The 26,307-nt window shown below is 41.2% G+C and overlaps 1 protein-coding gene across 1 annotated transcript in view; it reads left to right on the forward strand.

The window, feature by feature from the left end:
- LOC140197315 (contactin-associated protein-like 5) overlaps positions 1-26,307 on the forward strand; it is a 1,626,808-nt gene that overhangs the window by 750,056 nt on the left and 850,445 nt on the right. Inside the window, exon 10 of the mRNA XM_072257270.1 lies at positions 19,933-20,052. Coding sequence (XP_072113371.1) covers positions 19,933-20,052 — 120 coding nt within the window. The remainder of the gene's footprint in view (positions 1-19,932; positions 20,053-26,307) is intronic.

Below are 26,307 nucleotides of genomic sequence, written 5' to 3' on the forward strand. Positions count from 1 at the left end.
CCAATTCTCGCTCCCTATTAGGTGGTCTATAATACACCCCTGTAAGCGTTACTACACCTTTCCCATTCCTCAATTCCACCCATACAGCCTCCCTAGATGAGTCCTCTAATCTATCCTGCCAAAGCACCGCTGTAATATTTTCTCTGACAAGCAATGCAACACCTCCCCCTCTTGCCCCTCCGATTCTATCACACCTGAAGCAACGAAATCCAGAAATATTTAGTTGCCAATCACACCCCTCCTGCATCCATGTTTCATTAATAGCTGCAACATCATATTTCCATGTATCAATCCATGCTCTAAGCTCATCCACCTTTCTTACAATGCTCCTAGTATTAAGATAGATGCATTTAAGAAACTCCACCTCTTTCTTCCTGTTTATCCCAAATGGTGCAAACAACTTTGTTATCTTTTTCTTCCTTCTCCCCTACATCTTTGGTCTCAGTGCTCCCGTTCTCTGTCCCTGGCCTATCCTCCTTCACACACTGTCTACTAGCTTTCTCTGTTTGCGAACTAACCTCCTCTCTCCTAGTCTCTTCAATTTGATTCCCACCCCCCAACCATTCTACAAAGTAGTTTAAAATCTCCCCCCAGTAGCCTTCGCAAATCTCCCTGCCAGGGTGTTGTTCCCTATAGGATTCAAGTGCAACCCATCCTTTTTGTACAGGTCACTCCTGCGGCAAAAGAGGTCCCAATGATCCAGAAACGAATCCCTGCCCCCTGCTCCAATCACTCAGCCATGCATTTATCCTCCACCTCATTATCTCACTGTCGCGTGGCACAGGCAGTAATCCTGAGATTACTACCTTTGCGGTCCTTCTTCTCAACTCCCTTCCTAACTTCCTATATTCTCCTTTCAGGACCTCTTCTCTTTTCGTACCTATGTCATTGGTACCTATATTGGTACCTACCTTCCGAAGGCCCGAAACGTTGACTGTACTTCTTCCTATAGATGCTGCCTGGCCTGCTGTGTTCCACTAGCATTTTTTATGTGTGTTGCTTGAATTTGCAGCATCTGCAGATTTCCTCGTGTTTGCTAATTAAATCAATGGTGTGGTTCTGTTGGTAACAGGTGGAATTGCATCTTTAGAAAGAGGTGAGAGAGGGTCAGAGAAAGTTGAATCTTTGTGGGTGGAGTTAAGAAGCTGCAAGGGTATAAAATCATGTATAGGCCTCCAAATAGTGGAATTGAGATTGCAAAGGGACCTGGAAAAGGAATGTAATAAGGGTAATCACACAATTGTAATTGGGGACTCCAATATGCAAGGGGATTGGGAAAATCAGGTTGGTGTCAGATCACAAGAGAGGGAATTTGTTGAATGCCTACGAGATGGCTTTTTAAAGCAGCGTGATTGACTCTATTCTGGTAAAGGCTATTTTAGATTTGGTGTTGAAACATAGAAACATAGAAAATAGGTGCAGGAGTAGGCCATTCAGCCCTTCGAGGTTGCACCTCCATTTATTATGATCATGGCTGATCATCCAACTCAGGACCCTGCACCAGCCTTCCCTCCATACCCCCTGATCCCCGTAGCCACAAGGGCCATATCTAACTCCCTCTTAAATATAGCCAATGAACTGGCCTCAACTGTTTCCTGTGGCAGAGAATTCCACAGATTCACCACTCTCTGTGTGAAGAAGTTTTTCCTAATCTCAGTCCTAAAAGGCTTCCCCTTTATCCTCAAACTGTGACCCCTCGTTCTGGACTTCCCCAACATCGGGAACAATCTTCCTGCATCTAGCCTGTCCAATCCCTTTAGGATTTTATACGTTTCAATCAGATCCCACCTCAATCTTCTAAATTCCAATGAGTACAAGCCTAGTTCATCCAATCTTTCTTCATATGAAAGTCCTGCCATCCCAGGAATCAATCTGGTGAACCTTCTTTATACTCCCTCTATGGCAAGGATGTCTTTCCTCAGATTAGGGGACCAAAACTGCACACTATACTCCAGGTGTGGTCTCACCATGGCCTTGTACAACTGCAGTAGTACCTCCCTGCTCCTGTACTCAAATCCTCTCGCTATAAATGCCAGCATACCATTCGCCTTTTTCACCGTCTGCTGTACCTGCATGCCCACTTTCAATGACTGGTGTATAATGACACCCAGGTCTCGTTGCACCTCCCCTTTTCCTAATCGGCCACCATTCAGATAATAATCTGTTTTCCTATTTTTGCCACCAAAGTGGATAACTTCACAGTTATCCACATTAAATTGCATCTGCCATGAATTTGCCCATTCACCCAACCTATCCAAGTCACCCTGCATCCTCTTAGCATCCTCCTCACAGCTAACACTGCCACCCAGCTTCGTGTCATCCGCAAACATGGAGATGCTGCATTTAATTCCCTCATCCAAGTCATTAATATATATTGTAAACAACTGGGGTCCCAGCACTGAGCCTTGCGGTACCCCACTAGTCACTCCCTGTCATTCTGAAAAGGTCCTGTTTATTCCCACTCCTTGCTTCCTGTCTGCTAACCAATTCTCTATCCACATCAATACCTTACCCCCAATACCGTGTGCTTTAAGTTTGCACACTAATCTGTGTGGGACCTTGTCAAAAGCCTTTTGAAAATCCAAATATATCACATCCGCTGGTCCTCCCCTATCCACTCTACTAGTTACATCCTCAAAAAATTCTATCAGATTTGTCAGACATGATTTTCCTTTCACAAATCCATGTTGACTTTGTCCGATGATTTCACCGCTTTCCAAATGTGCTGTTATCACATCTTTGATAACTGACTCCAGCAGTTTCCCCACCACCGACGTTAGGCTAACCGGTCTATAATTCCCTGGTTTCTCTCTCCCTCCTTTTTTAAAAAGTGGGGTTACATTAGCCACCCTCCAATCCTCAGGAACTAGTCCAGGATCTAACGAGTTTTGAAAAATTATCACTAATGCATCCACTATTTCTTGGGCTACTTCCTTAAGCACTCTAGGATGCAGACCATCTGGCCCTGGGGATTTATCTGCCTTTAATGCCTTCAATTTACCTAACACCACTTCCCTACTAACATGTATTTCCCTCAGTTCCTCCATCTCACTGGACCCTCTGTCCCCTACTATTTCTGGAAGATTATTTATGTCCTCCTTAGTGAAGACAGAACCAAAGTAATTATTCAATTGGTCTGCCATGTCCTTGCTCCCCATAATCAATTCATCTGTTTCTGTCTGTAGGGGACCTACATTTGTCTTTACCAGTCTTTTCCTTTTTACATATCTATAAAAGCTTTTACAGTCAGTTTTTATGTTCCCTGCCAGTTTTCTCTCATAATCTTTTTTTCCCTTCCTAATTAAGCCCTTTGTCCTCCTCTGCTGAACTCTGAATTTCTCCCAGTCCTCAGGTGAGCCACTTTTTCTGGCTAATTTGTATGCTTCTTCTTTGGAATTGATACTATCCCTAATTTCTCTTGTCAGCCACGGGTGCACTACCTTCCTTGATTTATTCTTTTGCCAAACTGGGATGAACAATTGTTGTAGTTCATCCATGCAACCTTTAAATGCTTGCCATTGCATATCCACCGTCAATCCTTTAAGTGTCATTTGCCAGTCTATCTTAGCTAATTCACGTCTCATACCTTCAAAGTTACCCTTCTTTAAGTTTGGAACCTTTGTTTCTGAATTAACTATGTCACTCTCCATCTTAGTGAAGAATTCCACTATATTATGGTCACTCTTACCCAAGGGGCCTCTCACGACAAGATTGCTAATTAACCCTTCCTCATTGCTCAAAACCCAGTCCAGAATAGCCTGCTCTCTAGTTGGTTCTTCGACATGTTGGTTCAAAAAACCATCCCACATACATTCCAAGAAATCCTCTTCCTCAGCACCTTTACCAATTTGGTTCACCCAATCTACATGTAGATTGAAGTCACCCATTGTAACTGCTGTTCCTTTATTGCACACATTTCTAATTTCCTGTTTAATACCATCTCCGACCTCACTACTACTGTTAGGTGGCCTGTACACAACTCCCACCAGCGTTTTCTGCCCCTTAGTGTTATGCAGCTCTACCCATATCGATTCCACATCTTCCCGGCTTATATCCTTCCTTTCTATTGCGTTAATCTCATCTTTAACCAGCAACGCCACCCCACCTCCTTTTCTTTCATGTCTATCCCTCCTGAATATTGAATATCCCTGAACGTTGATCTCCCATCCTTGGTCAACCTGGAGCCATGTCTCTGTGATCCCAACTATATCATAATCATTAATAACAATCTGCACTTTCAATTCATCCACCTTGTTACGAATGCTCCTTGCATTGACACACAAAGCCTTCACGCGCTCTTTTACAACTCTCTTAGCCCTTATACAATTATGCTGAAAAGTGGCCCTTTTTGATGCTTGCCCTGGATTTGTCGGCCTGCCACTTTTACTTTTCTCCTTACTACTTTTTGCTTCTACCCTCACTTTACACCCCTCTGTCTCTCTGCACTGGTTCCCATCCCCCTGCTGTGAACTAACCTCCTCTCGCCTAGCCTCTTTAATTTGATTCCCACCCCCCAACCATTCTAGTTTAAAGTCACCTCAGTAGCCCTCGCTAATCTCTCTGCCAGGATATTGGTCCCCCTAGGATCCAAGTGTAACCTGTCCTTTTTGTACAGGTCACGCCTGCGCCAAAAGAGGTCCCAATGATCCAAAAACTTGAATCCCTGCCTCCTGCTCCAATCCCTCAGCCACGCATTTATCCTCCACCTCATCGCATTCCTACTTTCACTGTCGCGTGGCACAGGCAGTAATCCCGAGATTGCACCAGGGAGGCAAACTACCATCCGGGTCTCTGGACCCCTAGATAACCCAGATCTTATTGGAGAGCTTAATGTAAAGGAACCCTTAGGAAGCAGTGATCATAATATGATTGAATTCATACTACATTCAGAGAGGGAGAAGCATAAGTCACATGTATCAGTATTAAAATTGAATAAAGATAATTACAGAGGCATGAGAGAGGTGCTTGCCCAGGTGGACTGGAGGATACAGTACTGGCAGAGATGATGACAGCGCAGAAGTGGCTGAAATTTCTGGTAATATTTGACAAGGTGCAGGATAGATATGTCCAATAGAAGAAGTTGTTCTCGAATAGCTAGGGTAGGCAACTGTGGCTGACAAGGGAAGTTAAAGACTGTATAAAAGCCAAGGTAAAGATATATAAGGTAGCTAAAGTGAGTGGGGAATTGGATGATTGAGAAGGTTCTAAAATCCAACCAAAGACAACTAAAAAAGGCATAAGAAGGAAAAAGATGAAATATGAGGCCACACTAGCCAATAATGTAAAGCAGCATACTGGAAGTTTTGTTCAATTTTATAAAGAGTATAAGAGAGCTGAGGGTTGATATTGGACCACTGGAAAAAGATGATGGTGAGGTTGTAATGGGGGATAAAGAAAGAGCAGAAGGATACTTTGCATCTGTGTTCACTGTGGAAGACACTAGCAGTGTGCCAGAGGTCTATGAGTGTCAGGGAGCAGGAGTGAGTGCCATTGCTCTTACAAAGGAAAAAGTGCCAGTCAAACTCAAAGGTGAACAAGTCACCTGAACCAGATGGACTATATCCCAGATTCCTGAGAGAGGTTTCTGAAGAGATAATGGATGCATTGTCATGAACTTTCAAGAATCACTTGATTCTGGCATGGTTCTCAAATACTGAAAGATTACAAATGTCACTTCAGAAGGGAGGAAGGCAAAAGAAGGGAAATTATAGACCAGTAAGTCTAAACTCAGTGGTTGGGAAAGTGTTGGAGTCTATTATTAAAAATGAGGGGGGTACTTGGAGACTAATGGTAAAATAAGTCAAAGTCAACATGGTTTCTGTCAAGGGAAATCTTGCCTGACAAATCTGTTAAGAGTTCTTTGAGGAAGTAACAAGCAGGGTGGACAAAGAAGAGGCAGTGGATGTCATTTATTTGGATTTTTAGAAGGCATTTGATAAGGTGCTGCACATGAGGCTGCTTAACAAGATAAAATCCTTTGGTGTTAAAGCTGTTTCCCATCCTAACATTTCTTGTCCAAATGACACGGTAACACCTGCATGAAGGTAGGGAGTCAAAGTCATTGTTGGATGGGAGGGATCATTGATAATGCTAAGGGATCTGTATACGCAACGCTCCTGATAAATATCTCTAATGGGTGAAAGAGAGACCTTGATGATCCTCTCAGTAATCCTCACAGTCCTTTGGAGGGATTTGCAATTTTTGTAATTTTGATTGAAACACCTGTTTTATGCTTGTCTTATCTCATGTGATTGGTCGCTGCACTCTTTATGAGAAAAATCAAATTACATAGTACTACACTAGGTGCTAGTAGGCCATCAGAAGCTCTAGGCATCAGAAGGAGGCAGTGAATAGAAAACACACACTTCTGGAGGTAAGTTTTGTTTATACAAAACAAGACGTACAAAATATTTACTTGAATAAGAACAATTCAAAATACCAACATTTTGTTTAGGTTCCAAATCTCAGATATCAACAAAAACAAATTCCTGTTTAGTTAGAATCAGTGAGATTCTTTAGAATAACCCTTGTTACTTGAATTTCTCTAACTAATTAGATCGTGTTGTTCCCTATTTAAAAGTTTACAAACTTTTCCTTTTTTAAAAAGTTAGAAAACTAATTGAATTCCTATTTTTAAGTATTATAGTTAACTTCAGTTTCAGTTCAAGTCAGTACGTCTACAATACAAATTCTAAAATTATATATCTATACAGCTAACTCTTTTCACAGCAATTCTCCAAAATTACAACTTCAAACAAAATAAATCTCGTTCAGTAATTTATCAAAGTATTTGCAAAAATAATCAGTTCTTATACATCCAACCATATTAAATCCTCTATGTCATGAAACATTTTGTTCCCGTGCTGGTTCTTCATCTTGGGTGGCTTGCCATTTTGTTTCTTGGGTGAAATAGTTGTCTATCCACAGAAAGTCAATTCACAACACTTACACACACAAAAAAAAAACTTGACCAAATCCCTTGGAGTGATTTAACAGAACTAATTCCCGGTTACATGGTAGGGATCTTAGACAATCGTTTCTGCCAATATTGTCTTTTTGTAGCTGTAGCTTCAATAGATCTTTTATTGCTATTGCCTCTCCTCCAGGGGTTTCACCTTGAGGTTTTCAAGTGAGTAGAGATACTCACTACTAATTCCACTTTTAACATTTTATATTTTTAGTTTCTAATAGTTTGCTGCATTCCTCACGCTTTTACGCGCTGCGTCAGCCACGCCTTTCATCCCTCCACAGGTGGCGTTTTCTAACATTACATCTTTTAATTTAATTATCCTGGGTTATACTCTACCAGAAGGTAATGCCTCCATAGATGGTGCATGACCTTCTGAACTCCTCCTGCATTTTGTGTGTTTTTCAAGATTTAGATCATAAGACCATAAAACGTAGAAGCAGAATTGGGCTGGATTGGCAAGATGAAAATCTATACAAAATCCTGCAGATGCTGGATGTCTGAAATAAACAGAAATTGTTGGAAACACTTAGCAGGTCAGGCAGCATCCGTGGAATGATCATGGTCATTATCAGATCATTGTAGATCTTTTGTCAGGTGGACTTAGAGACTATATTATTTGTAACAACTGGTATGGTTTGGTATGAATGATCCTCGATAGATCCAAGTTACAAGGAAACTAAGCCCTGTTAGCTGAGACTCACTGTTAGCATTCTTATCTGTAGATCAGTGTGTTTAGAGTGTTAACTAATACAAAAGCTTTAGTATTTCACTGCAAGCTTTCAGTATGAAAGTCCATGGTATCAATTGAGCCAAATTAATTTTACGTTCATATGCACAAGTGCATGTATGCATAGCGCAAAAAGACTTTACTTGCAGCTGCATCACATACATATAGAACTAAAACACAAAGTCCTTAAGAAAAACATAAATTCACTCAACTTTTGTAAGAGAACACAATTGGAACAAAAATATTGCTGTGCAAAGAAGTCAAACTCATTATATTGTTGCTATAGTGACTGTGGTTATGCAAGTTGGTTCAAAAAAAAGGATAGCTGAAGGGAAGTGGCTGTTCTTGAACGTGTTGGTGATTGACTTCAAGATTCTCTGTTTCCTGCCTGAATGTAACTGTAAGAAGTTACCGTGGCCCAGATGGTGGAAATCTTCGATGATAGAGCTTGCCTTCTCGAGGTAGTTCCTCCTGTCGATACTTGAGATAGTGGGGTGAGATGTGCCCATGGTCTATTGGGATGAGTCTACAACTCTCTGCAGCTTCTGCAGTTCCTGTATATTGGAATTGCTGTACCACACCATAATGCAACTAGTCAGGATACTTTGAACAGTACAGCTGTACAAGTTTGTGAGAATATAACCTATCCCTCAACGTCAGCAAGACAAAGGAATTGGTTGTTGACTTCAGAAGGAGTAGCGGACCGCACGACCCAATTTACATCGGTGGTGCGCAAGTGGAACAGGTCAAACGCTTTAAGTTCCTCGGGGTCAATAACACAAATGGCCTGACTTGGTCCAACCAAGCAGAGTCCACTGCCAAGAAGGCCCACCAGCGCCTTTACTTCCTGAGAAAACTAAAGAAATTTGGCCTGTCCCCTAAAACCCTCACTAATTTTTATAGATGCACTGTGGAAAGCATTCTTCTAGGGTGCATCACAACCTGGTATGGAAGTTGTCCTGTCCAAGACCGGAAGAAGCTGCAGAAGATCATGAACACAGCCCAGCACATCACACAAACCAATCTTCCATCGTCGGACTCACTTTACACTGCACGCTGTCGGAGCACAACCCAAGCACAATCAAGGACACAACCCACCCAGCCAACACACTTTTCGTCCCTCTTCCTTCCGGGAGAAGGCTTAAGAGCTTGAAGACTCGTATGGCCAGATTTGGGAACAGCTTCTTTCCAACTGTGATAAGACTGCAGAACGGATCCGGACCTGGATCTGGGCCATGCCCTCCAAATATCCGGACCTGTCTCTTGGTTTTTTTGCACTACCTTACTTTCCATTTTTCTATTTTCTATTTATGATTCATAATTTAAATTTTTAATATTTATTATCAATTTGTAATCCAGGGATCAGGATGCACAGAATCAAATATCGCTGTGATGATTGTATGTTCTAGTGTCAATTGTTTGGTGACAATAAAGTATAAAGTATAAGTATCGAGTGGCACCTTAACCTTTTAAGAAAATAGAGATGCTGGTGGACCTTTCTGGCAATTGCATTTATATGCTGGATATTGGATGTGTGAATACCCAGGAATTTAAAGCTACATCACCAATCCAATATTGAAGGAGAATGTATCTGTCAGAAATGCCTTCATTTGGATGAGGCATTAAATAGAGGTGTTTCTTCTGGTCTGCCTAAAAGATCCCTTATCACTGTTTAAAAGAAAACAAGGAGTCATTTCGATCTCCCCCTCCCCCTCCCACTTTCAAATCTCTTACTATTTCTTCTTTCAGTTAGTCCTGATGAAGGGTCTCAGCCTGAAGCATCGACTGTACCTCTTCCTATAGATGCTGCCTAGCCTGCTGCGTTCACCAGCAATTTTTATGTGTGTTGCTTGAAATTCCAGCATCTGCAAATTTCCTCGTGCTTGAGTTATCCTTACTATCCAGGTCCATAATTATCTCACGATAAACAAATAACATGATGATATGGTGACGATCATAGCAGAGTTGAAGTGGGTGGCAACCAGGAGATCCTGTCTGTTCTGGCGGACGGAGCGGAGGTGCTCAATGAAGCGGTCCCCCAATCTGCGCCGGTTCCAAACTCTGCTTCACATTCCTATTCGGATATGTCCATACATGGCCTCCTCTACTGCCATGATAAGGCTAAACTTAGGTTGGAGGAGCAACACCTCATATACCATCTGGGTAGTCTCCAACCTCTTGGTATGAACATTGAATTCTCCAACTTCCGGTAATTCCCTCCCCCTCCCTTCCCCTATCCCAGTTTCACTTTGCCCCCTCCCCCAGCTGCCTACTACCTCCCTCATGGTTACACCTCCTTCTACTACCCATTGTGTTTTCCCCTATTTCTTCTTCACCTTTCCTGCCTATCTCCTCCCTGCTTCCCCTCCCCCACCCCTTTATCTTTCCCCCTACTGGTTTTTCACCTGGAACCTACCAGCCTTCTCTTGCCCACCCTCCCCCCACCTTCTTTATAGGGCCTCTGCTCCTTCCCTCTTCAGTCCTGACAAAGGTCCAACCCGAAACGTTGACTGATAGTTTCCACGAATGCTGCCCGACCTGCTGAGTTCCTCCAGCGTGTTGTGAGTGTTGCTTTGACCCCAGCATCTGCAGAATATTTTGTGTTTATTTTCAACAACTACTTCGGTGACTTATTGTCCACTATTCATTAATGACTGTACAAAATTCAGTTCTGTTCATGTTTACTTACATAATGAAACAGTCCACAGTCAAATGCCAAAAGCATTGTAGATGAATAGGTGGTAACACAATTTCCTGAAATGCTAAACAAAGAAATATTTGCTGTTACTATATTGTCAAAAGCTGCATCATTAACATTCTGCATCTCACAATGAACCAGATATCCAACTAAATCAATTTGTCATAGAGCAATATAGTAGAGAAACAGGCCCTTTGGCCCATCTAGTTTGTTTCTGGCAAGTACTTTTTCTACTGAAACATTAAAACTTTTCTTTATAATGCAAGCAATCTCCAGGTACTGAGTAAATTCTGTTTTTACAGATAACCTGAAATCAATTTTGTCTGTGTCACAAAATGCACAAAAAAACCCACTTGATATGGTAAATATATCTCCATAGTGTTGTAATAAAACTATTCTTATTGGAGCAGAATTGGGCCATTCAGCCCATCAAGTCTGCTCCACCATTCCATCAGGCTGATTTATTATCCTTCTCAACCCCATTCTTCTGCCTCCTTTTATGTCCTGACAAATCAAGAATCTATCAACATCTGCTTTAAAGATACTCAAGGTCTTGACCTCCACAGTCCTTTGTGGCAGTGAATTCCACAGATTCACTATCCTTCTGGCTAAAGAAATTCCTCCTCATCTCTGTTTAAATAGACACTACTCTATTATGAGGCTGTGTCCTATCGTCCTAGACTCTGCCACTATAGGAAGCATTCTCTCCACATCCACTTTTAATAGTTTGATAGGCCTTTTAATATTTGATAGGTTTCAGTGAGAACCCCTTCATACTTCTAAAGTCAAGTGAGTACAGGCCCAGAGTCATTAACACTGCTCATACATTAACCTTTTCATTCCTGGATTAATGCTTGTGAACCTCCTCTGGACCCTCTCCAATGCCAGCTCACCTTTTCTTAGATAAGGGACCGCAAACTGTTCACAATACTCCATGTAGTGAATGGCATCAAAACCGCATGCGACTGATAAGACAGAACATATATTAATTGGGGTGACAGAGAGAGAGGAAGGAAACCAGTTTGGTCAGTTTTAGGAATAAGCATATGTATATTCTGTACATATATCAGAGATGACAATTTATTACTAGTTTAGGCACTTGTTAATATCTATGAGAATCCATAAGTCAGACGTAAGTAACTCAGGGAATACCTGTACACCGGATTACTCTCCAGTGTCCATGGTAAAACTTTTTGATTACTGTTCAGGACAATGTTTGATTGGTATATCGCTCAAGTCTGAATATCCACCGCCTTCACTATAAGACAGGAATTAGGTCACTTAGCCCATTGAATATGCTCTGCCATTCCATCATGGCTGATTTATTATCCCTCTCAACACAATTCTCTTGCCTTTTTCCCATAACCTTTGATTCCCTTACTAATCAAGAACCTATCGACCTCCACTTTAAATATACCCAATGACTTGGACTCCACAGCCATCTGTGGCACTGAATTCCACAGATACAGCACTTTCTGGTAAATGAAATTCCTCCTCATAGCTGTTCTAAAGTGAAGTCCTTCTATTCTGAGACTGTATTGGAAACATCCTCTCCACGTCCACTGTAGTAAACATCCTCTCCATATTCAGTCCATCTGGGCCTTTAAGTATTTGTTAAGTTTCAATAGATTTCCCCCTCATGTTGAAGAGCACAGGCTCAGAGCCACCAAATACTCTTCATGCTAACTCTTTCATTCCCAGGATTATTTTTATGAATCTCTTCTGGACCCTCTCCAATACCACTACGTCCTTGCATAGATAGGGCCCAAAGTTGCTCCACTGTTGGTGTTCTGAGGATTAAGCATCTCACATCATGCTGCAGGAACTCTCCAAGCATCTCTGTTAAACCTCCCCAAACTTCAACTACCTAGAAGGGAAAAGGAGAACTGAGCCATTCCCATACCAATTCTTGCAGCTTTCTCTTCAAGTCAAACATACAGCCAGTTCTTGCAATGCCTCTACTTTATCATGATCCAAGTCTTGAAACTCTTAACCAAACCTCGCTGTGGTTTACTATCACTGAATAGTTTGCAGTTTTTCTTGAAGACTGCAGTGCCTTCTAAAGAGCAACTAGGGATGAATAATATATGTTTGATTGCCTGCAACACTGTAAAAAGTGGGTTATCTGAATTGTACATTCCCTTTAACTGCCTACCACAGCCCATATCCGCTGAAAAGAGCTTTGTCCTTCACGGATATTGATCATGGGTCCTCCACAGTGTATTGAACTCAAAGTGTAAATCTGCGCCTGAACACAGATTTGCTTTCTACTTGTTGGATTTACAATGGAATCAATGCTGAGAAATTGCAATCTTAACAAAAATGTACAATGTCCTTCTAAAAAAACATTCAAACAAGCCCTTCCATTTATTCAGAGTAAGCAATAAGTTTGGCCAATGGTTATTTTATTTTGTCTCAGGGCACTTATCAGCCTTGTTCTGAGAGTTACGATGCAGACCTTCTTGGTCTTGTTTTATGCTTTCTCTAGTGAAACCATCATTAGACTTTGTCTTGGCTACTGTTTGTGTTGATTGATGGGTAGTAACAATGGTGGTCACAATGCTTGACTCTACATCTTGAATTCTGTGTTAACCATCGTACATTTCTACTATAGTGAATTGTGGTAGGAACATTAGTAGCTTTAGCAGAATGGCGTCAAAGCTAATTATACACTCTGTGGCCACTTTATTAGGAACACCTGTACAGCAACTTGCTAATGCAAATATCTAATCAACAGCTCAATGCATAAAAGCATGCAAACGTAGAACATAGAACAGTACAGCACAGTCTTTTGGCTGACAATATCAATGGGTTGAATAGCCTATCTCTGCTCTTATGTCTTACGTTGTGCTGAAAGGTCAAAAGTTTCAGTTGTTCAGAGCAGACATCAGAATGGGGAGTGAAGGTGAGTCAAGTGACTTTGACCGTGGAATGATTGTTGGTGCTAGACATGGTGGTTTCAGTATCTCAGAAACTGCTCATTCCTTGGGATTTTCATACATCACGGTCTCAAGAGTTTACAAAGAATGATGTGAAAAAGAACAAAACACATAGTCATAGTCATAGTCATACTTTATTGATCCCAAGGGAAATTGGTTTTCGTTACAGTTGCACCAACCAAGAATAGAGTATAAATATAGCAATAAAACCATAAATAATTAAATAGTAATATGTAAATTATGCCAGGAAATAAGTCCAGGACCAGCCTATTGGCTCAGGGTGTCTGACCCTCCAAGGAAGGATTTGTAAAGTTTGATGGCCACAGGCAGGAATGACTTCCTATGACGCTCAGTGTTACAACTCGGTGGAATGAGTCTCTGGCTGTATGTACTCCTGTGCCCACCCAGTACATTATGTAGTGGATGGGAGACATTGTCCAATATGGCATGCAACTTGGACAGCATCCTCTTTTCGGACACCACCGTCAAAGAGTCCAGTTCCATCCCCACAACATCACTGGCCTTACGAATGAGTTTGTTGATTCTGTTGGTGTCTACTACCCTCAGCCTGCTGCCCCAGCACACAACAGCAAACATGATAGCACTGGCCATCACAGACCCAAAGAACATCCTCAGCATCGTTGGACAGATGTTAAAAGACCTTAGTCTCCTCAGGAAATAGAGACGGCTCTGACCCTTCTTGTAGACAGCCTCAGTGTTCTTTGACCAGTCCAGTTTATTGTCAATTCGTATCCCCAGGTATTTGTAATCCTCCACCATGTCCACACTGACCCCCTGGATGGAAACAGGGGTCACCGGTACCTTAGCTCTCCTCAGGTCTACCATCAGCTCCTTATTCTTTTTCACATTAAGCTGTAGATAATTTTGCTCACACCATGTGACAAAGTTTCCTAGCGTAGCCCTGTACTCAGCCTCATCTCCCTTGCTGATGCATCCAACTATGGATTCATCCAGCTATGCAGTGAGCAGCAGTTCTAAAATGCCTTGTTAATGAGGAGGTCAGAGGAGAATGGCCAGCCTAATTCATGATGACAGGAAGGCAACAGTAACTCAAACAAACTTGTGTTACAAGAGTTGTGTGGAGAAGAGCATCTCTGAATACACAACATGTTGAACCTTGAAATGACCGGGCTACAGCAGCAGCAGGTTCCACTCCTATACCTAATAAAGTGGCCACTGAGTGTAATGTTTAACAATAAAAACAATGTAAAATAATGTAGGCAACTAATTTTAAATATGTAATGGTTGAAGATGTTTATCTAGGAATGCTGTACTGAGGAGCTCCTGTACAAATGTTTGAGATAATGGGGGCATTTATATAGTATAATTGATTTCAAAGTTCAAAGTAAATTTTATTATCAAAGTACATATATATCACCATATACAACCCTGAGATTCATTTTATTGTGGGCATACTCAATAATTCTATAGAATAATATTGATAACAGAATCAATGAATGATCACCCAACTAGGGTGTTCAAACAGAGTGCAGAAGACAATGAACTGCAAGTACAAAAAGATGAAATAATATTAATAAATAAATAAGCAATAAATATCCAGAATATTAGATGAAGAGTCCTTGAAAGTGAATCCGTTGATATAGAGTTAAAAATTCAGGAAGTTACGTTGCAGCTTTATAAAATTCTAGTTAGGCCACATCTAGAGCATTGCATTCTTTTCTTGTCATCCCATTGTAGGTCAGATATCAAGGTATTGGAGAGAGTGCAAAAGAGGCTTAGACCATTGGACCATGAGACATAGGAGCAGAATTAGGCCATTCAGCCCATCTAGCCTGCTCCGCCATTCCATCATGGCTTATTCCAGATCCCACTCAAACACATACACCTGCCTTCTCGCCATAAGAATGTTTATCAGGATGCTGCCTGGATTAGAAGGCATGTGCTAAAATGAGAGGTTGGGCAAACCTGGGTTGCTTTCTCTGGAATGGTGGAGGCTGAGGGGAGATCTGATAAAGGTTCATAAGATTTTGAGAGGTGGAGACAGGGTAGACGGAGAGTATCTTTTTCCCAGGGTTGAAATGCCTGACACCAGAGGGCAGGCATTTAGGGTGAGAAGGGGAAATTTCAAAGGAGATACGAGGAGCAATTTTTTACACAGACAGTGGGGAGTGCTTGGAAATTGCGGCCTGGGATGGTGGTAGAGGAAGGTACATTGGGAACTTTTAAAAGACGTTTAGATAGACACATGAATGTGAGGGCAATGGAAGGATATGGACATTATGTAAGCATGAAGCATTTAGTTGGCCATTTGGTTATTAATTTATTTGTTTTGACACAGCATTGCGGGCCATCGCGCCTGTTCTTGTGCTGTACTCCTTTGTATTCTACAGTGAGGTACAGGTACAGTGGAAAAAAACAGCTTGCAGCACCATCACAGGCACATAGATACAGTCAGCATACAGAACATAAATTACATGGAAAAGCAGGGGGCAATCAGAGGTGGCTAGCATACCTTAGTTGAGGTCAGATTATATCTGACTAATCTAACTAAACCTTTTGTAGAAGTAGCAAAGTACACTGATGAGGCGGTTGCTGTCAATGTGTTATACCTTTGAGATGGTCCCACAGTGGTATATTGATCCAAAAAGATAATGGCCCGGGGAATCCAGAGGAAGTTAGAAAATGGGTTGAAAATTGTCAGGGAGACAGAAGGTAGAGCATTTTGTTTCTATGCTAGGATAGCTTGATTAATGGTGTTCAAGAAGAATTGGTGCTGGGAACCCTGCAGTTTATATTATACCGAAAATATTTTGATGTTGATATCAGAAGTATTATCACTGATGTTAATGATGTGCAGGGAAGTCTTAGACTCGAGAGTGATATCAATGCGTTGATGAAATGGATGGAAACATGGCGTATGAAGTTAAAAACTGATAGAATTGAGGTGATATAGTTTAGGTGTGCCAATGAGACTAGGACATACACCATGGACCTTTGGACCCTTGGGGGTATTGAAGAACAGAGGTGTTTTGACATGCAAATCTGAAGATCCTTGAAGATGGCAGCACAAGTAGGCAAGGAACTTAAGAATATATATGAGATACTGGCCATTATTAGTTGAGGCAATGAATACAAGAGTCGGGAAGTTATGCTCCTTCTTGGTAAAATATTGATCAGGCCTCAACTGGAGGCAGTGTGTAGTTGTGCTCATCAATCTATAGGAAAGATGTGATAACACTGGAGAGGATGCCAAGGAGATTTACCTTCAATTGACCTGGAATGGTGCATTTCAGTTACAGGGAGAGCGTGGAGAGGCTAGGTTTGCTTTCTTTTGAACAAAGGAGGTTAAGAGGAGATGGAATTGAGATATATAACTTTTTAAGGGGTATAGATAGGGTAGTTTTTGTGATGTATCTAGTGTGCTAGTGTAGTGGGTAGCGCTTGTTGCTCTCACTTCCAGCTTCCATTGCTGGATAGCAGTCTTGTGAAAAGGAGAGCGGAATGTGTAACTCCCTCCCTGCCAGTACATAGCCTCTCCAACAGCAAGCCTCATGTAGTACCTCCTCACTGGTAATACATGGAAACTGAACTCCTTTCAGACTCAGGTGATCTACAGAGGATGGGGAGAGGTCTGGCCCCTGCACACGTGGCACACAGGCCCTCTGATGTGTGGGTATGCCCTGGTTCTTGTGAACCAGATCCTCAGCTATGGGTAAATAGCCCCACTGCCCTGTGGGCAGTCGTGGGAGATATGAACATCCTTCCAACAGCTCCTACAGCTAAGCTGGTGCCAAATGTATTGCTTCATAAGATTTTTTTGGACTACACTGGTGAGGCTGAGAGGGGGATCTTGATGACCAGACATCTCGGGATCTTCATACCTTTTGCGCAGGTTTGTGATGATTATCATCATCGCCCATTGTCCTTTGAGACAGATGGATGCCAACCGCCACCACCGCCAGATAGGGTAGGTTGTGGGAAATGTTCTCCCATATCAGTCTGGAGGAGATTGATGTAGAGTAGATAGAAGAGATTTCAAGGGGACTTTTTTTTACCTAGAAGTAGACTGCCTGGAGAGTGTGGGAAGCAAAATTATTGAGAGAATTTAAGACTCTAGACAAGCTATGGTGGAAGCACTGAAATATGAGATTAATAAAGATGGGGACCTACTAGTCAATATGGTTTTAGTGGACTGAATGGTCTGTATTTTGTATAACTCAATGACTCCACAGTCTCTTCTGTTTCAATTTCAACATAATATTGCCAACTCTACATGAAATCTTTGGCATTTATAGTACGATCTGTGCCAATGTATAAAATCATTTGAAATAAAATCCCATTAAGTTAATTCTTCTGATATAAATTAATCAGGGATATAATATAAAATTAATATGTAAAATATTATTCTAATTTCCTTTTCATTATCTATTGTATAAAATAGTAATATAAAAATATAAAATACTGAGGGGAATACATGTAATGTGAATATTTTTACCACAATTTTCATCAATTTTGTAAGAGTGTTATCATTAAATAAATAATAATGTCTGATTAATATTCAAGAGAAGGGTGGTAGAGACTAATCTGCTATTAGAGTTACACCAAGTGATAGGTGATGCACTAAATTTATTATAAGACCTTAAGCATAAAAATTAAGCCATTTCACCCATCAAGTCCGCTCCACTATTCAACCATGGCTGACTTTTTTCTCTCAATCCTTTTGTCCTGTCTCCACCTTGTAACCCTTAACCTCCTTACCAATCAAAAATCTATCAATCTCTGACTTAAATACACCTAATAACTTAGCCTTCACAGCCACTGTGGTATTGAATTCCACAGATTCATTACTTTCTGGGTGAAGAAAGTCCTCCTCATCTCTATTCTAAAGGGATACCCTTTTATTCTAAGGCAAAGCCTTTGGATACTAGATTTTTCTGCTAGTGGAAACATCCTCTCCACATTCACTCTGTCCAAGCTTTTCAGTATTCAGTAGGTTTCAATGAGATTTCCACGTACTTCTGAAGCTCTTAAATTATATTTGAACTATGAAACTTTGTTCATATTTTAAAGGGTAATCATTAATGTAAATTATTATTATTAGCTGAAACTTCGACACACTGGAAGACTGCTGAAGATCTTGGCCCAAAACGTCGATTGTTTACTCTTTTCTCCAGCATTTTGTGTGTATTCCTCTGTTATTCTTCTAGCTCACACAAAAACAAGCCTACCCTTTCCACTTCCCCATACAAGGCCTGGCAACCTCAGGGATCAGTTCAGCAAAGCTTCTTTGAGCTGTTTCCAATGCATTAGCACCCTTCCTTAAATAAGAAAATGAAAAAAAGTACACAGTATCTAAATGTGATCTCAACAATGCCCAATGTAAATGGAGCATAAGCTCCCTACTTTTGTATTCCATTTGTCTTGCCATTGTGTTAGCATTCTCAATTACTTGCTATACTGCATTTTTATCCTTACGAATCTTCCACATTTCTCTGCAGTGCAGAGTTCTGTATCATTCATCAACTAGATAACATGCCTTTTTAATTTTTTTCTACTAAGTGGACCAAAGAGCTTGTTCTGTGCTTTAGTCCTGTATGACTCTGTATGGGGATTTTCACAATTTTCTCCTCAGAATGCTTCAATTGCTGGATTTTGCCCACCTGGGTAACATATGACATTTTAGTTCTCTTTCACCAAATTCAAAACTTAGCTTCAAACTAATTGCTGTGCTTCAGCAACTTAGAAAACATCCATAAATATACAGGCCCCAGCACAGATCCAATGGCATTTGTTACAAACTGCCAATCAAAAAAAGAAACATAAAAGTTGCTGTTTGCTTGAAATTCCGGCATCTGCAGATTTCCTCGTGTTTGCATAATCAAAAAAAGATTCATTTTTGCCTATTCTCTATTTTCTGTTAGCCATCCGGTCTTCTACCCATGCCAATATTATCTCCTACACCCTGAGCATTTACTTTCCACAATATCCTTTTCTAAACTTGTCACAATCTTGCACATCCATTACAAAACTTCCCCCAAACTTTTTCAACTGTCAGGAACACATTTGTTCTGTCATACAAACTATTTGACTGATCTACTAATATTCAGAATTGTACCCCCTTCAACTCCCTACTATCAGGCAGGGAGTACCGTAGCATTAGGACAAGAACCATCAGGACGGGAAACATCTTCTTCCCCTGGGCCGTAAGACTGCTGAACTCCCTGCCACCAGCCAGGTCTCATCATGTATGAAGTGCCAGTAGTGTTGTACTGTTTACTTGTAACTTGTATATGCACCTTTATATTTGTTAATTTATTTGTAGTATTATTACTTTTTGTGTTAAATGTGTGAGTTATATGTACTGTGTTGTGCAACTTGGTCAGGAGGGATGTTGTTTCATTTGGCGGTATACATGTGTACGGTTGAATGACGATAAACTTGAACATGAATTTGAAATACTGGTTACTTTCCATCTAAGTCAGTGTAATTTACCCAATGAACCACAAGGGCAGCTGCTTCAGGTACTCAGACGTCTTATCAACCCACCTATCTCCCCTTGTTTCTTTATTAAGTTGCAGGGCATAATTTGATTAATCTGTTTTTTTTCCCTCTGCAGCCTTGTATGAGAAATCTTGTGAAGCTTATAGACACAGAGGGCAGATGTCAGATTTCTTCTCTATTGATCCAGATGGCAGCGGTTCACTGAAGCCCCTTCTCGTGTACTGTAACATGACAGGTGAGATGGCAGCTTTGCTTTTCATCAGATGAAAGCATATATTTTATAGAATGATTTGTACTGCTATTTCCTGTTGATCCTCTGATTGTTTGATATATATATCTATGAAAAGTGCCACCGCAAATGTACATGTAATGTGACTGTGAAACAAGCTGTGGTGAAAACTGATAAGGAGATCCATCGGTGCATTGCTTAAAAGTAATTTATATTGCACCACATTTCAAGATGAGCACTAGAGGAAATGAGTCTCAGTCTAAAACTACTAGAGTAACAACAGTTCATTGTGGAAAGGGTAAATTGTTGGACAGAGTGGCAGGACAATAACGGAGATGGAGCTCAGCTGCTTTCCACACCACTCTGCTTCCATCACCAGCATTATTCTATCTCACAACTGGATATCTATCAGCTCAAAAGGAGGCCACATTTTTCTGCACAGGGAGAGTCGGCCAGCAGTAAAGTGAATGGAACTTGATTTTCGAAATGGAGTAGCATGCACAACCACAGGGATTTTGTGCTACTGTCCGGCGATATAATTAATTATCAAATGAGTCTAAGAATTAGCAATGGAGATTTGGAAAGGCTCAATGGATCCATCTGTAATACTATTCCATTAGCTGATGGGAACAAGCTGCAAAAAGAAACAGAAGTACTTCCACATATTTTAAATGTCGTAGTTACGTTTGTCAGGTAAGGGCAGTCGGAAGATGTGTTTGGGCATTAACTCATTCCAGTTGCTGTTGTATGTTTCAGTCCTGTCAATGGACATCTTGATTAAAGGCTTATAGAATATTTCGATCAATCCTGTTATAAGTAAGCTGTGATCAGGATCTGATACCTTTTCTGACATTCCTTCTGCTTCCCCCATTCTGAAGCATTTAATGTCTCCAGCACAGAGATGATGACATTGTGATCTGTTGATTCTATTTTATTTCCGAATTCCAGCAACTGCTGTGTTTTATATCCCACACTCCAGCAGTGTTTATTTTTTCTCTCCACGGTCCTCATCCAATTCCCTCTAAATACTGTACATTCCTTGCTGTCCCCCGGGCAATCTTTGCCTCCACTCTATTACACACATTCCCTTTGATTCATACCAACCCCTGTCTGCAATATAAAACACTTCTCTCACTTTTTCGCTTTTCAAATTCTGATGAAAAGTCATTGGCCGGAAATGTTAACGTTCTCCACAGATGCAGCCTAACTCTCAAGTATATTGAAATCTTCAAGATAGATTTTTTTGATATTATTGCTTATTTATTTCCTATTGTGTTATGTTTTTCTAGTCTCACATTTGCACAGTTTGTTGTCTTCTGAACATTGGTTATTGCCTGTCCTATTGGGTGTGATCCTCCAGTGATTCTATTGTGTTTCTTGTATTTACTGTAAATGCCTGCAAGGAAATGGAATGAATCTCAAGATTGTATATGATCACACACACACATGCAGACACACACACCAATCCAATGCAATTGGTTGTCCATCGAAATCCGATGACAATGTCCACTCCTTTAACGGTGAGATCTTTGATGATTATATAGTCCTGTCCTGGACCCACAAGCTCTATTGCAGATGGAACATGTATATGTAGTAGTGGTGGCAACCATGGCTGCATTTCTCCTGGCTCTCTTCTGCTGTCTTCTGGTTGTTCTTTCCATCTCCAGAATATAAACCCCGTCCCTACACAGCTGTCGCCAAGTGGTATGGACAGCAGCAACATCCTCCAGGTCCTCGGGTTTGATCTTGCACTCCTTAAAGCATTCTTCATCTGATCCTTATAGGGCTTCAGCCTTCCAGCCAAGCGTCGACCATGATGTAATTGGCTGTATAAAACTCAGCGGGGTAGCCAACATGGGGGCATCCTTATCACGTGCTCCTGCCACTCCAGCTGATTCTGGGTGATCATGGCCTCAATACTCCTGTGGTTGGTCTTTACAAGTATTTCAATGTGAGGCACCCGCTCACGCCAGGTAATTCCCAGGATGCGCTGGAGTAGCTTATGTGGAAGCACTCCAAGGACTTGATGTGATGGCTGTATGTTACCCAAGCTTCACAGCTACGATTGTATATGATCTCTCTCTCACACAGACACACACAGATAGATACACACACACACACCCACCCACCCACAGACACACACACACACACACACACCCACACCCACCCACCCACAGACACACACACACATACACACAATGCATTTGCTTTGAACTTTGAATCATCTCCAGCACTTCCTATATTTACATCAGATATCCAGTACCTGCAGTGTTCTAGTTGTATTTTATTATTTGTTTAGCATTTGGAGTAAACCTTCAATATCCATTCTCTTCATTTCTTTCCTCTGGAACTTTCACTTTGGAAAGTATTCCATGAATCATGTCAATGAAATGTTTTATGGGAACAGACCAGAAAAGAATCTGTTTTGGTATTTCAGAGAATATCATGACATTAAATCAGTTAAGAAATGAAATCAAATGTTCATTAAAGCCAAAACAAAAAATATATTAATTCAACTGTGCCGTAATGCAATGATGATCTAAATCAAGATGAAATTTTGATTTACATTCTGTCAAAGGTAAATTGTTTTATTATTGTCATAAGTACTGAGGAACAATGAAAAGTATTTGCATGTCATCCATACAGATTATCCCCAAATAGATCAGTGTACTGATGTAGTGGAAAGGGGCAAGTAAAACAAAATGTGAAATGAAGCGATACAGTTACAGTGAAAGTGCAGTGCATGCAGGCAATAAGGTACAAGGCCATGATGATTACGTTATGAGCTTAATAATACCATTCGATAGTCTGTCACGTACTCCGTGACGGGCCAAAGAACCAGCAGAAATGGAAAACACCCTGGAGTCTGTTATTGCTGTTAACTAATACTCATTTATTAGTAACTATGCAATACGTAATATAGATTCAAATATATCAAACAAGTTAGCAATATAAAGGCATCTGTTAGTCTTGTGAGACCATGGATCTGCGCCTGGAAAGTCTTCATTCTCCAGTGAGCAGGCCTGGGCAATGTTTTATGGAAGACCAGCAGTTGCCCATGCTACAAGTCTCCCTTCTCCACGACATCAATGTTGTCCAAGGGAAGGGCAAGGGCCGATACACCAGTGTTGTTGCAGAGCACTGTGTGGTTAAGTGCCTTGCTCAAGGACACAACACGCTGCCTCGGCAGGGGCTCAAACTCACGACCTTCAGGTCGCTAGTCGAATGCCTTAACCACCTGGGTGGAAATAGAAAAACCAAGCTTCTTCAAGCCTAGGGGTAAATGGCTACAGTCTTACAATGATGAGTAAAGTTCAGTTCAGTTCGTGGTATTGAGTTGAGTAGTGGTGGAGTGACAGAGGTGTTTAGTTCTTCAGGTGAGCTAATGGGCCGTCGGTCTTCCCGTTGTCCTCCGAAACTTCCAAGTTAGCCAAACTTGACCAACTTAAGAGCACCATCTTCAAGTGATAGTCTACCAACCCAGGGGAGGGTTAGACACACTAGTACTCCACAAGGTCACTCTTACATGTACTAATAATCACAGATCGATACCTCGTAATCGATCCACAGTCCCACACTCATGGGCACTTAAACAGGGTAGTGGTAACTTCACCACACCCTAATGCGTCTGCATGTCCTGTGAAACAAGCAATTATGCTGGTTTAAATACTGTTGTTCTGAACACCAGCTGTCCATCAAGTAGCTCCTCCCTTCTCTCTCTGTAGGAACTTAGAAGCTGCCGGTGTCCTTGCAGAAATTCCAAACAAACTGTGAGCAGTCTTCGCCTCTCTCTCTCTTAATAACAAGGTGTCTGTGTTGGACACCTCTCTCTCTCTTTTTAAAAGCACAGTTCTTAGGGATAATCCAGGATCCCATCACAAGTCGTACAAATATTGTCCATGAAGCTGTCAAGAACAATATAGAAGGTGTTCTTGAGCCTGGAATGCATAATAATATAAAAACAAGCCCTCTATAATTTGTTTCGGTATATGGAAAAGAAATGAATAAATTTAATTTTTCATAGAACAATGCAATATTACTAATCCATTTTAGTACTACATAAGCTTTTTCTCACCAATGTCCTTTGATCTTCTGAAATCTTTGCATGTTTATTGGTGTACAGAAAGATGTAGATGAATGGGCTGGTAAGTGTACAGACAACATGAAGATTGGTGTTGTGGATAGTGTAGAAAACTGACAAAGGATGGAGTGGAATATAGATCATTTGGCACTATTGGTAGAGGAAAGGCAGATGGTGTTTAAGCTGGCTAAATTTGAAGTGTGTCACTTGGGAGAGTGAATGTAAAGGGACAGAACGCTAATTGGCAAGGCCCTTAACAGTGTTGGTGTGCCGAGTGATCTTGGGATCCAAAGCTAAGGTTCCCTGAAAATGGCTACATGGGTTGATAGGGTATTAAATGTGGCACGCGGCCAAGTGGTTAAGACATTGGACTAGCGACCTGAAGGTCGCGAGTTCGAGCTCCAGCCAAAGGAACGTGTTGTGTCCTTGTGCAAGGCACTTAATCACACATTGCTCTGCGACCACACTGGTGCCAAGCTGTAAAGGTCCTAATGCCCTTCCCTCGGACAACGTTGGTGTCATGGAGAGGGGAAACTTGCAGCATGGGCAACTGCTGGTCTTCCATACAACCTTGCCCAGGCCTGCGCCCTGGAGAGTGAAGACTTTCCAGGCGCAGGTCCATGGTCTCGCAAGACTAACGGATGCCTTTAATAGCGTACTTAACTTTATTAGTCAAGGAATTGAGTTCAAGATTCAGGAAGCTGTGTTGCTTCTTTGCAAGACACGAGCAGAATTAAGCTATTTGACCCATTGTGTCTGCTCCTGCATTTTATCATTGCTGGTTTATCATCCCTCTTAACCCCATCCTTCTGCTTTCTCCCCATACCCTTTGATGCCCTGACTAAGCAAGAATTTATCAACCTCTATTTTAAATATTACTCCACAGTAATCTGTAGCAATGAATTACAGTTTCACCACTCTCTGGGTAAACAAAATTCCTCTTCGCCTCTGTTCTAAATGGATATTCCTCTATTCTGAGGCTGTACCCTCTGGACTTGATTTAGACCTCATCTGCAGTATTGCATTCAGTTCTGGTCACTTTTTGGAGGTATTGTTGTTCATGAAGTTCTGAACTCGAACAAAGATCTTAAGTGCTATCCAATATGGACAGGTATGGGTACCCTTACTAAAGGGAGGATATACTGCAGCCACCTACTTTTCAAAAGCTAGATCTCTCCCTTGTTTATCCTCCATGGTGACTTTATCCGCCAATACCTACTGAGCAATGGATCCCGCCTCTCTACCAAGGAAGAAATATTTACCGTTAGCAAAGTTGTTTAAATACAGTTCGTTTACTTTTACTAATGCATGTTTAAATTCAGATTAAAATTTTTAAAACACATTTAAAACTGACAGAGGATTTCTATCTCATAAAAGATTTCCAAATTATAAATGATTTCTAAATACTTTATTGTCGCCAAACAATTGGTACTAGAATGTACAATCATCACAGCGATATTTGATTCTGCACTTCGCACTCCCTGGATTACAAATATTAAAAATAGTTAAAATTAGTAAATATTAAAAATTTAAATTATAAATCATAAATAGAAAATAGAAAAATGGGAAGTAAGGTAGTGCAAAAAAACCGAGATGCAAGTCCGGATATTTGGAGGGTACGGCCCAGATCTGGGTCAGGATCCGTTCAACAGTCTTATCACAGTTGGAAAGAAGCTGTTCCCAAATCTGGCCGTATGAGTCTTCAAGCTCCTGAACCTTCTCCTGGAGGGAAGAGGGACGAAAAGTCTGTTGGCTGGGTAGGTCATGTCCTTGATTATCCTGGCAGCACTGCTCCGACAGTGTGTGGCGTAAAGTGAGTCCACTGATGGAAGATTGGTTTGTGTGATGTGCTGTGCCGTGTTCATGGTCTTCTGCAGCTTCTTTTGGTCTTGGACAGGGCAACTCCAATACCACGTTGTGATGCACCCAAGAAGAATGCTTTCTACGGTGCATCTATAAAAATTAGTGAGGGTTTTAGGGGACAGGCCAAATTTCTTTAGTTTTCTCAGGAAGTAAAAGCGCTGGTGGGCCTTCTTGGCAGTGAACTCTGCTTGGTTGGACCAAGTCAGGTCATTTGTGATATTGACCCCGAGAAACTTAAGCTTTTGACCTGTTCCACTTGCGCACCACCGATGTAAATTGGGTCGTGCGGTCTGCTACTCCTTCTGAATTCAACAACC

The sequence above is a fragment of the Mobula birostris genome, chromosome 5 (assembly GCF_030028105.1).
Source record: "Mobula birostris isolate sMobBir1 chromosome 5, sMobBir1.hap1, whole genome shotgun sequence".
Lineage (NCBI taxonomy): Eukaryota > Metazoa > Chordata > Chondrichthyes > Myliobatiformes > Myliobatidae > Mobula > Mobula birostris.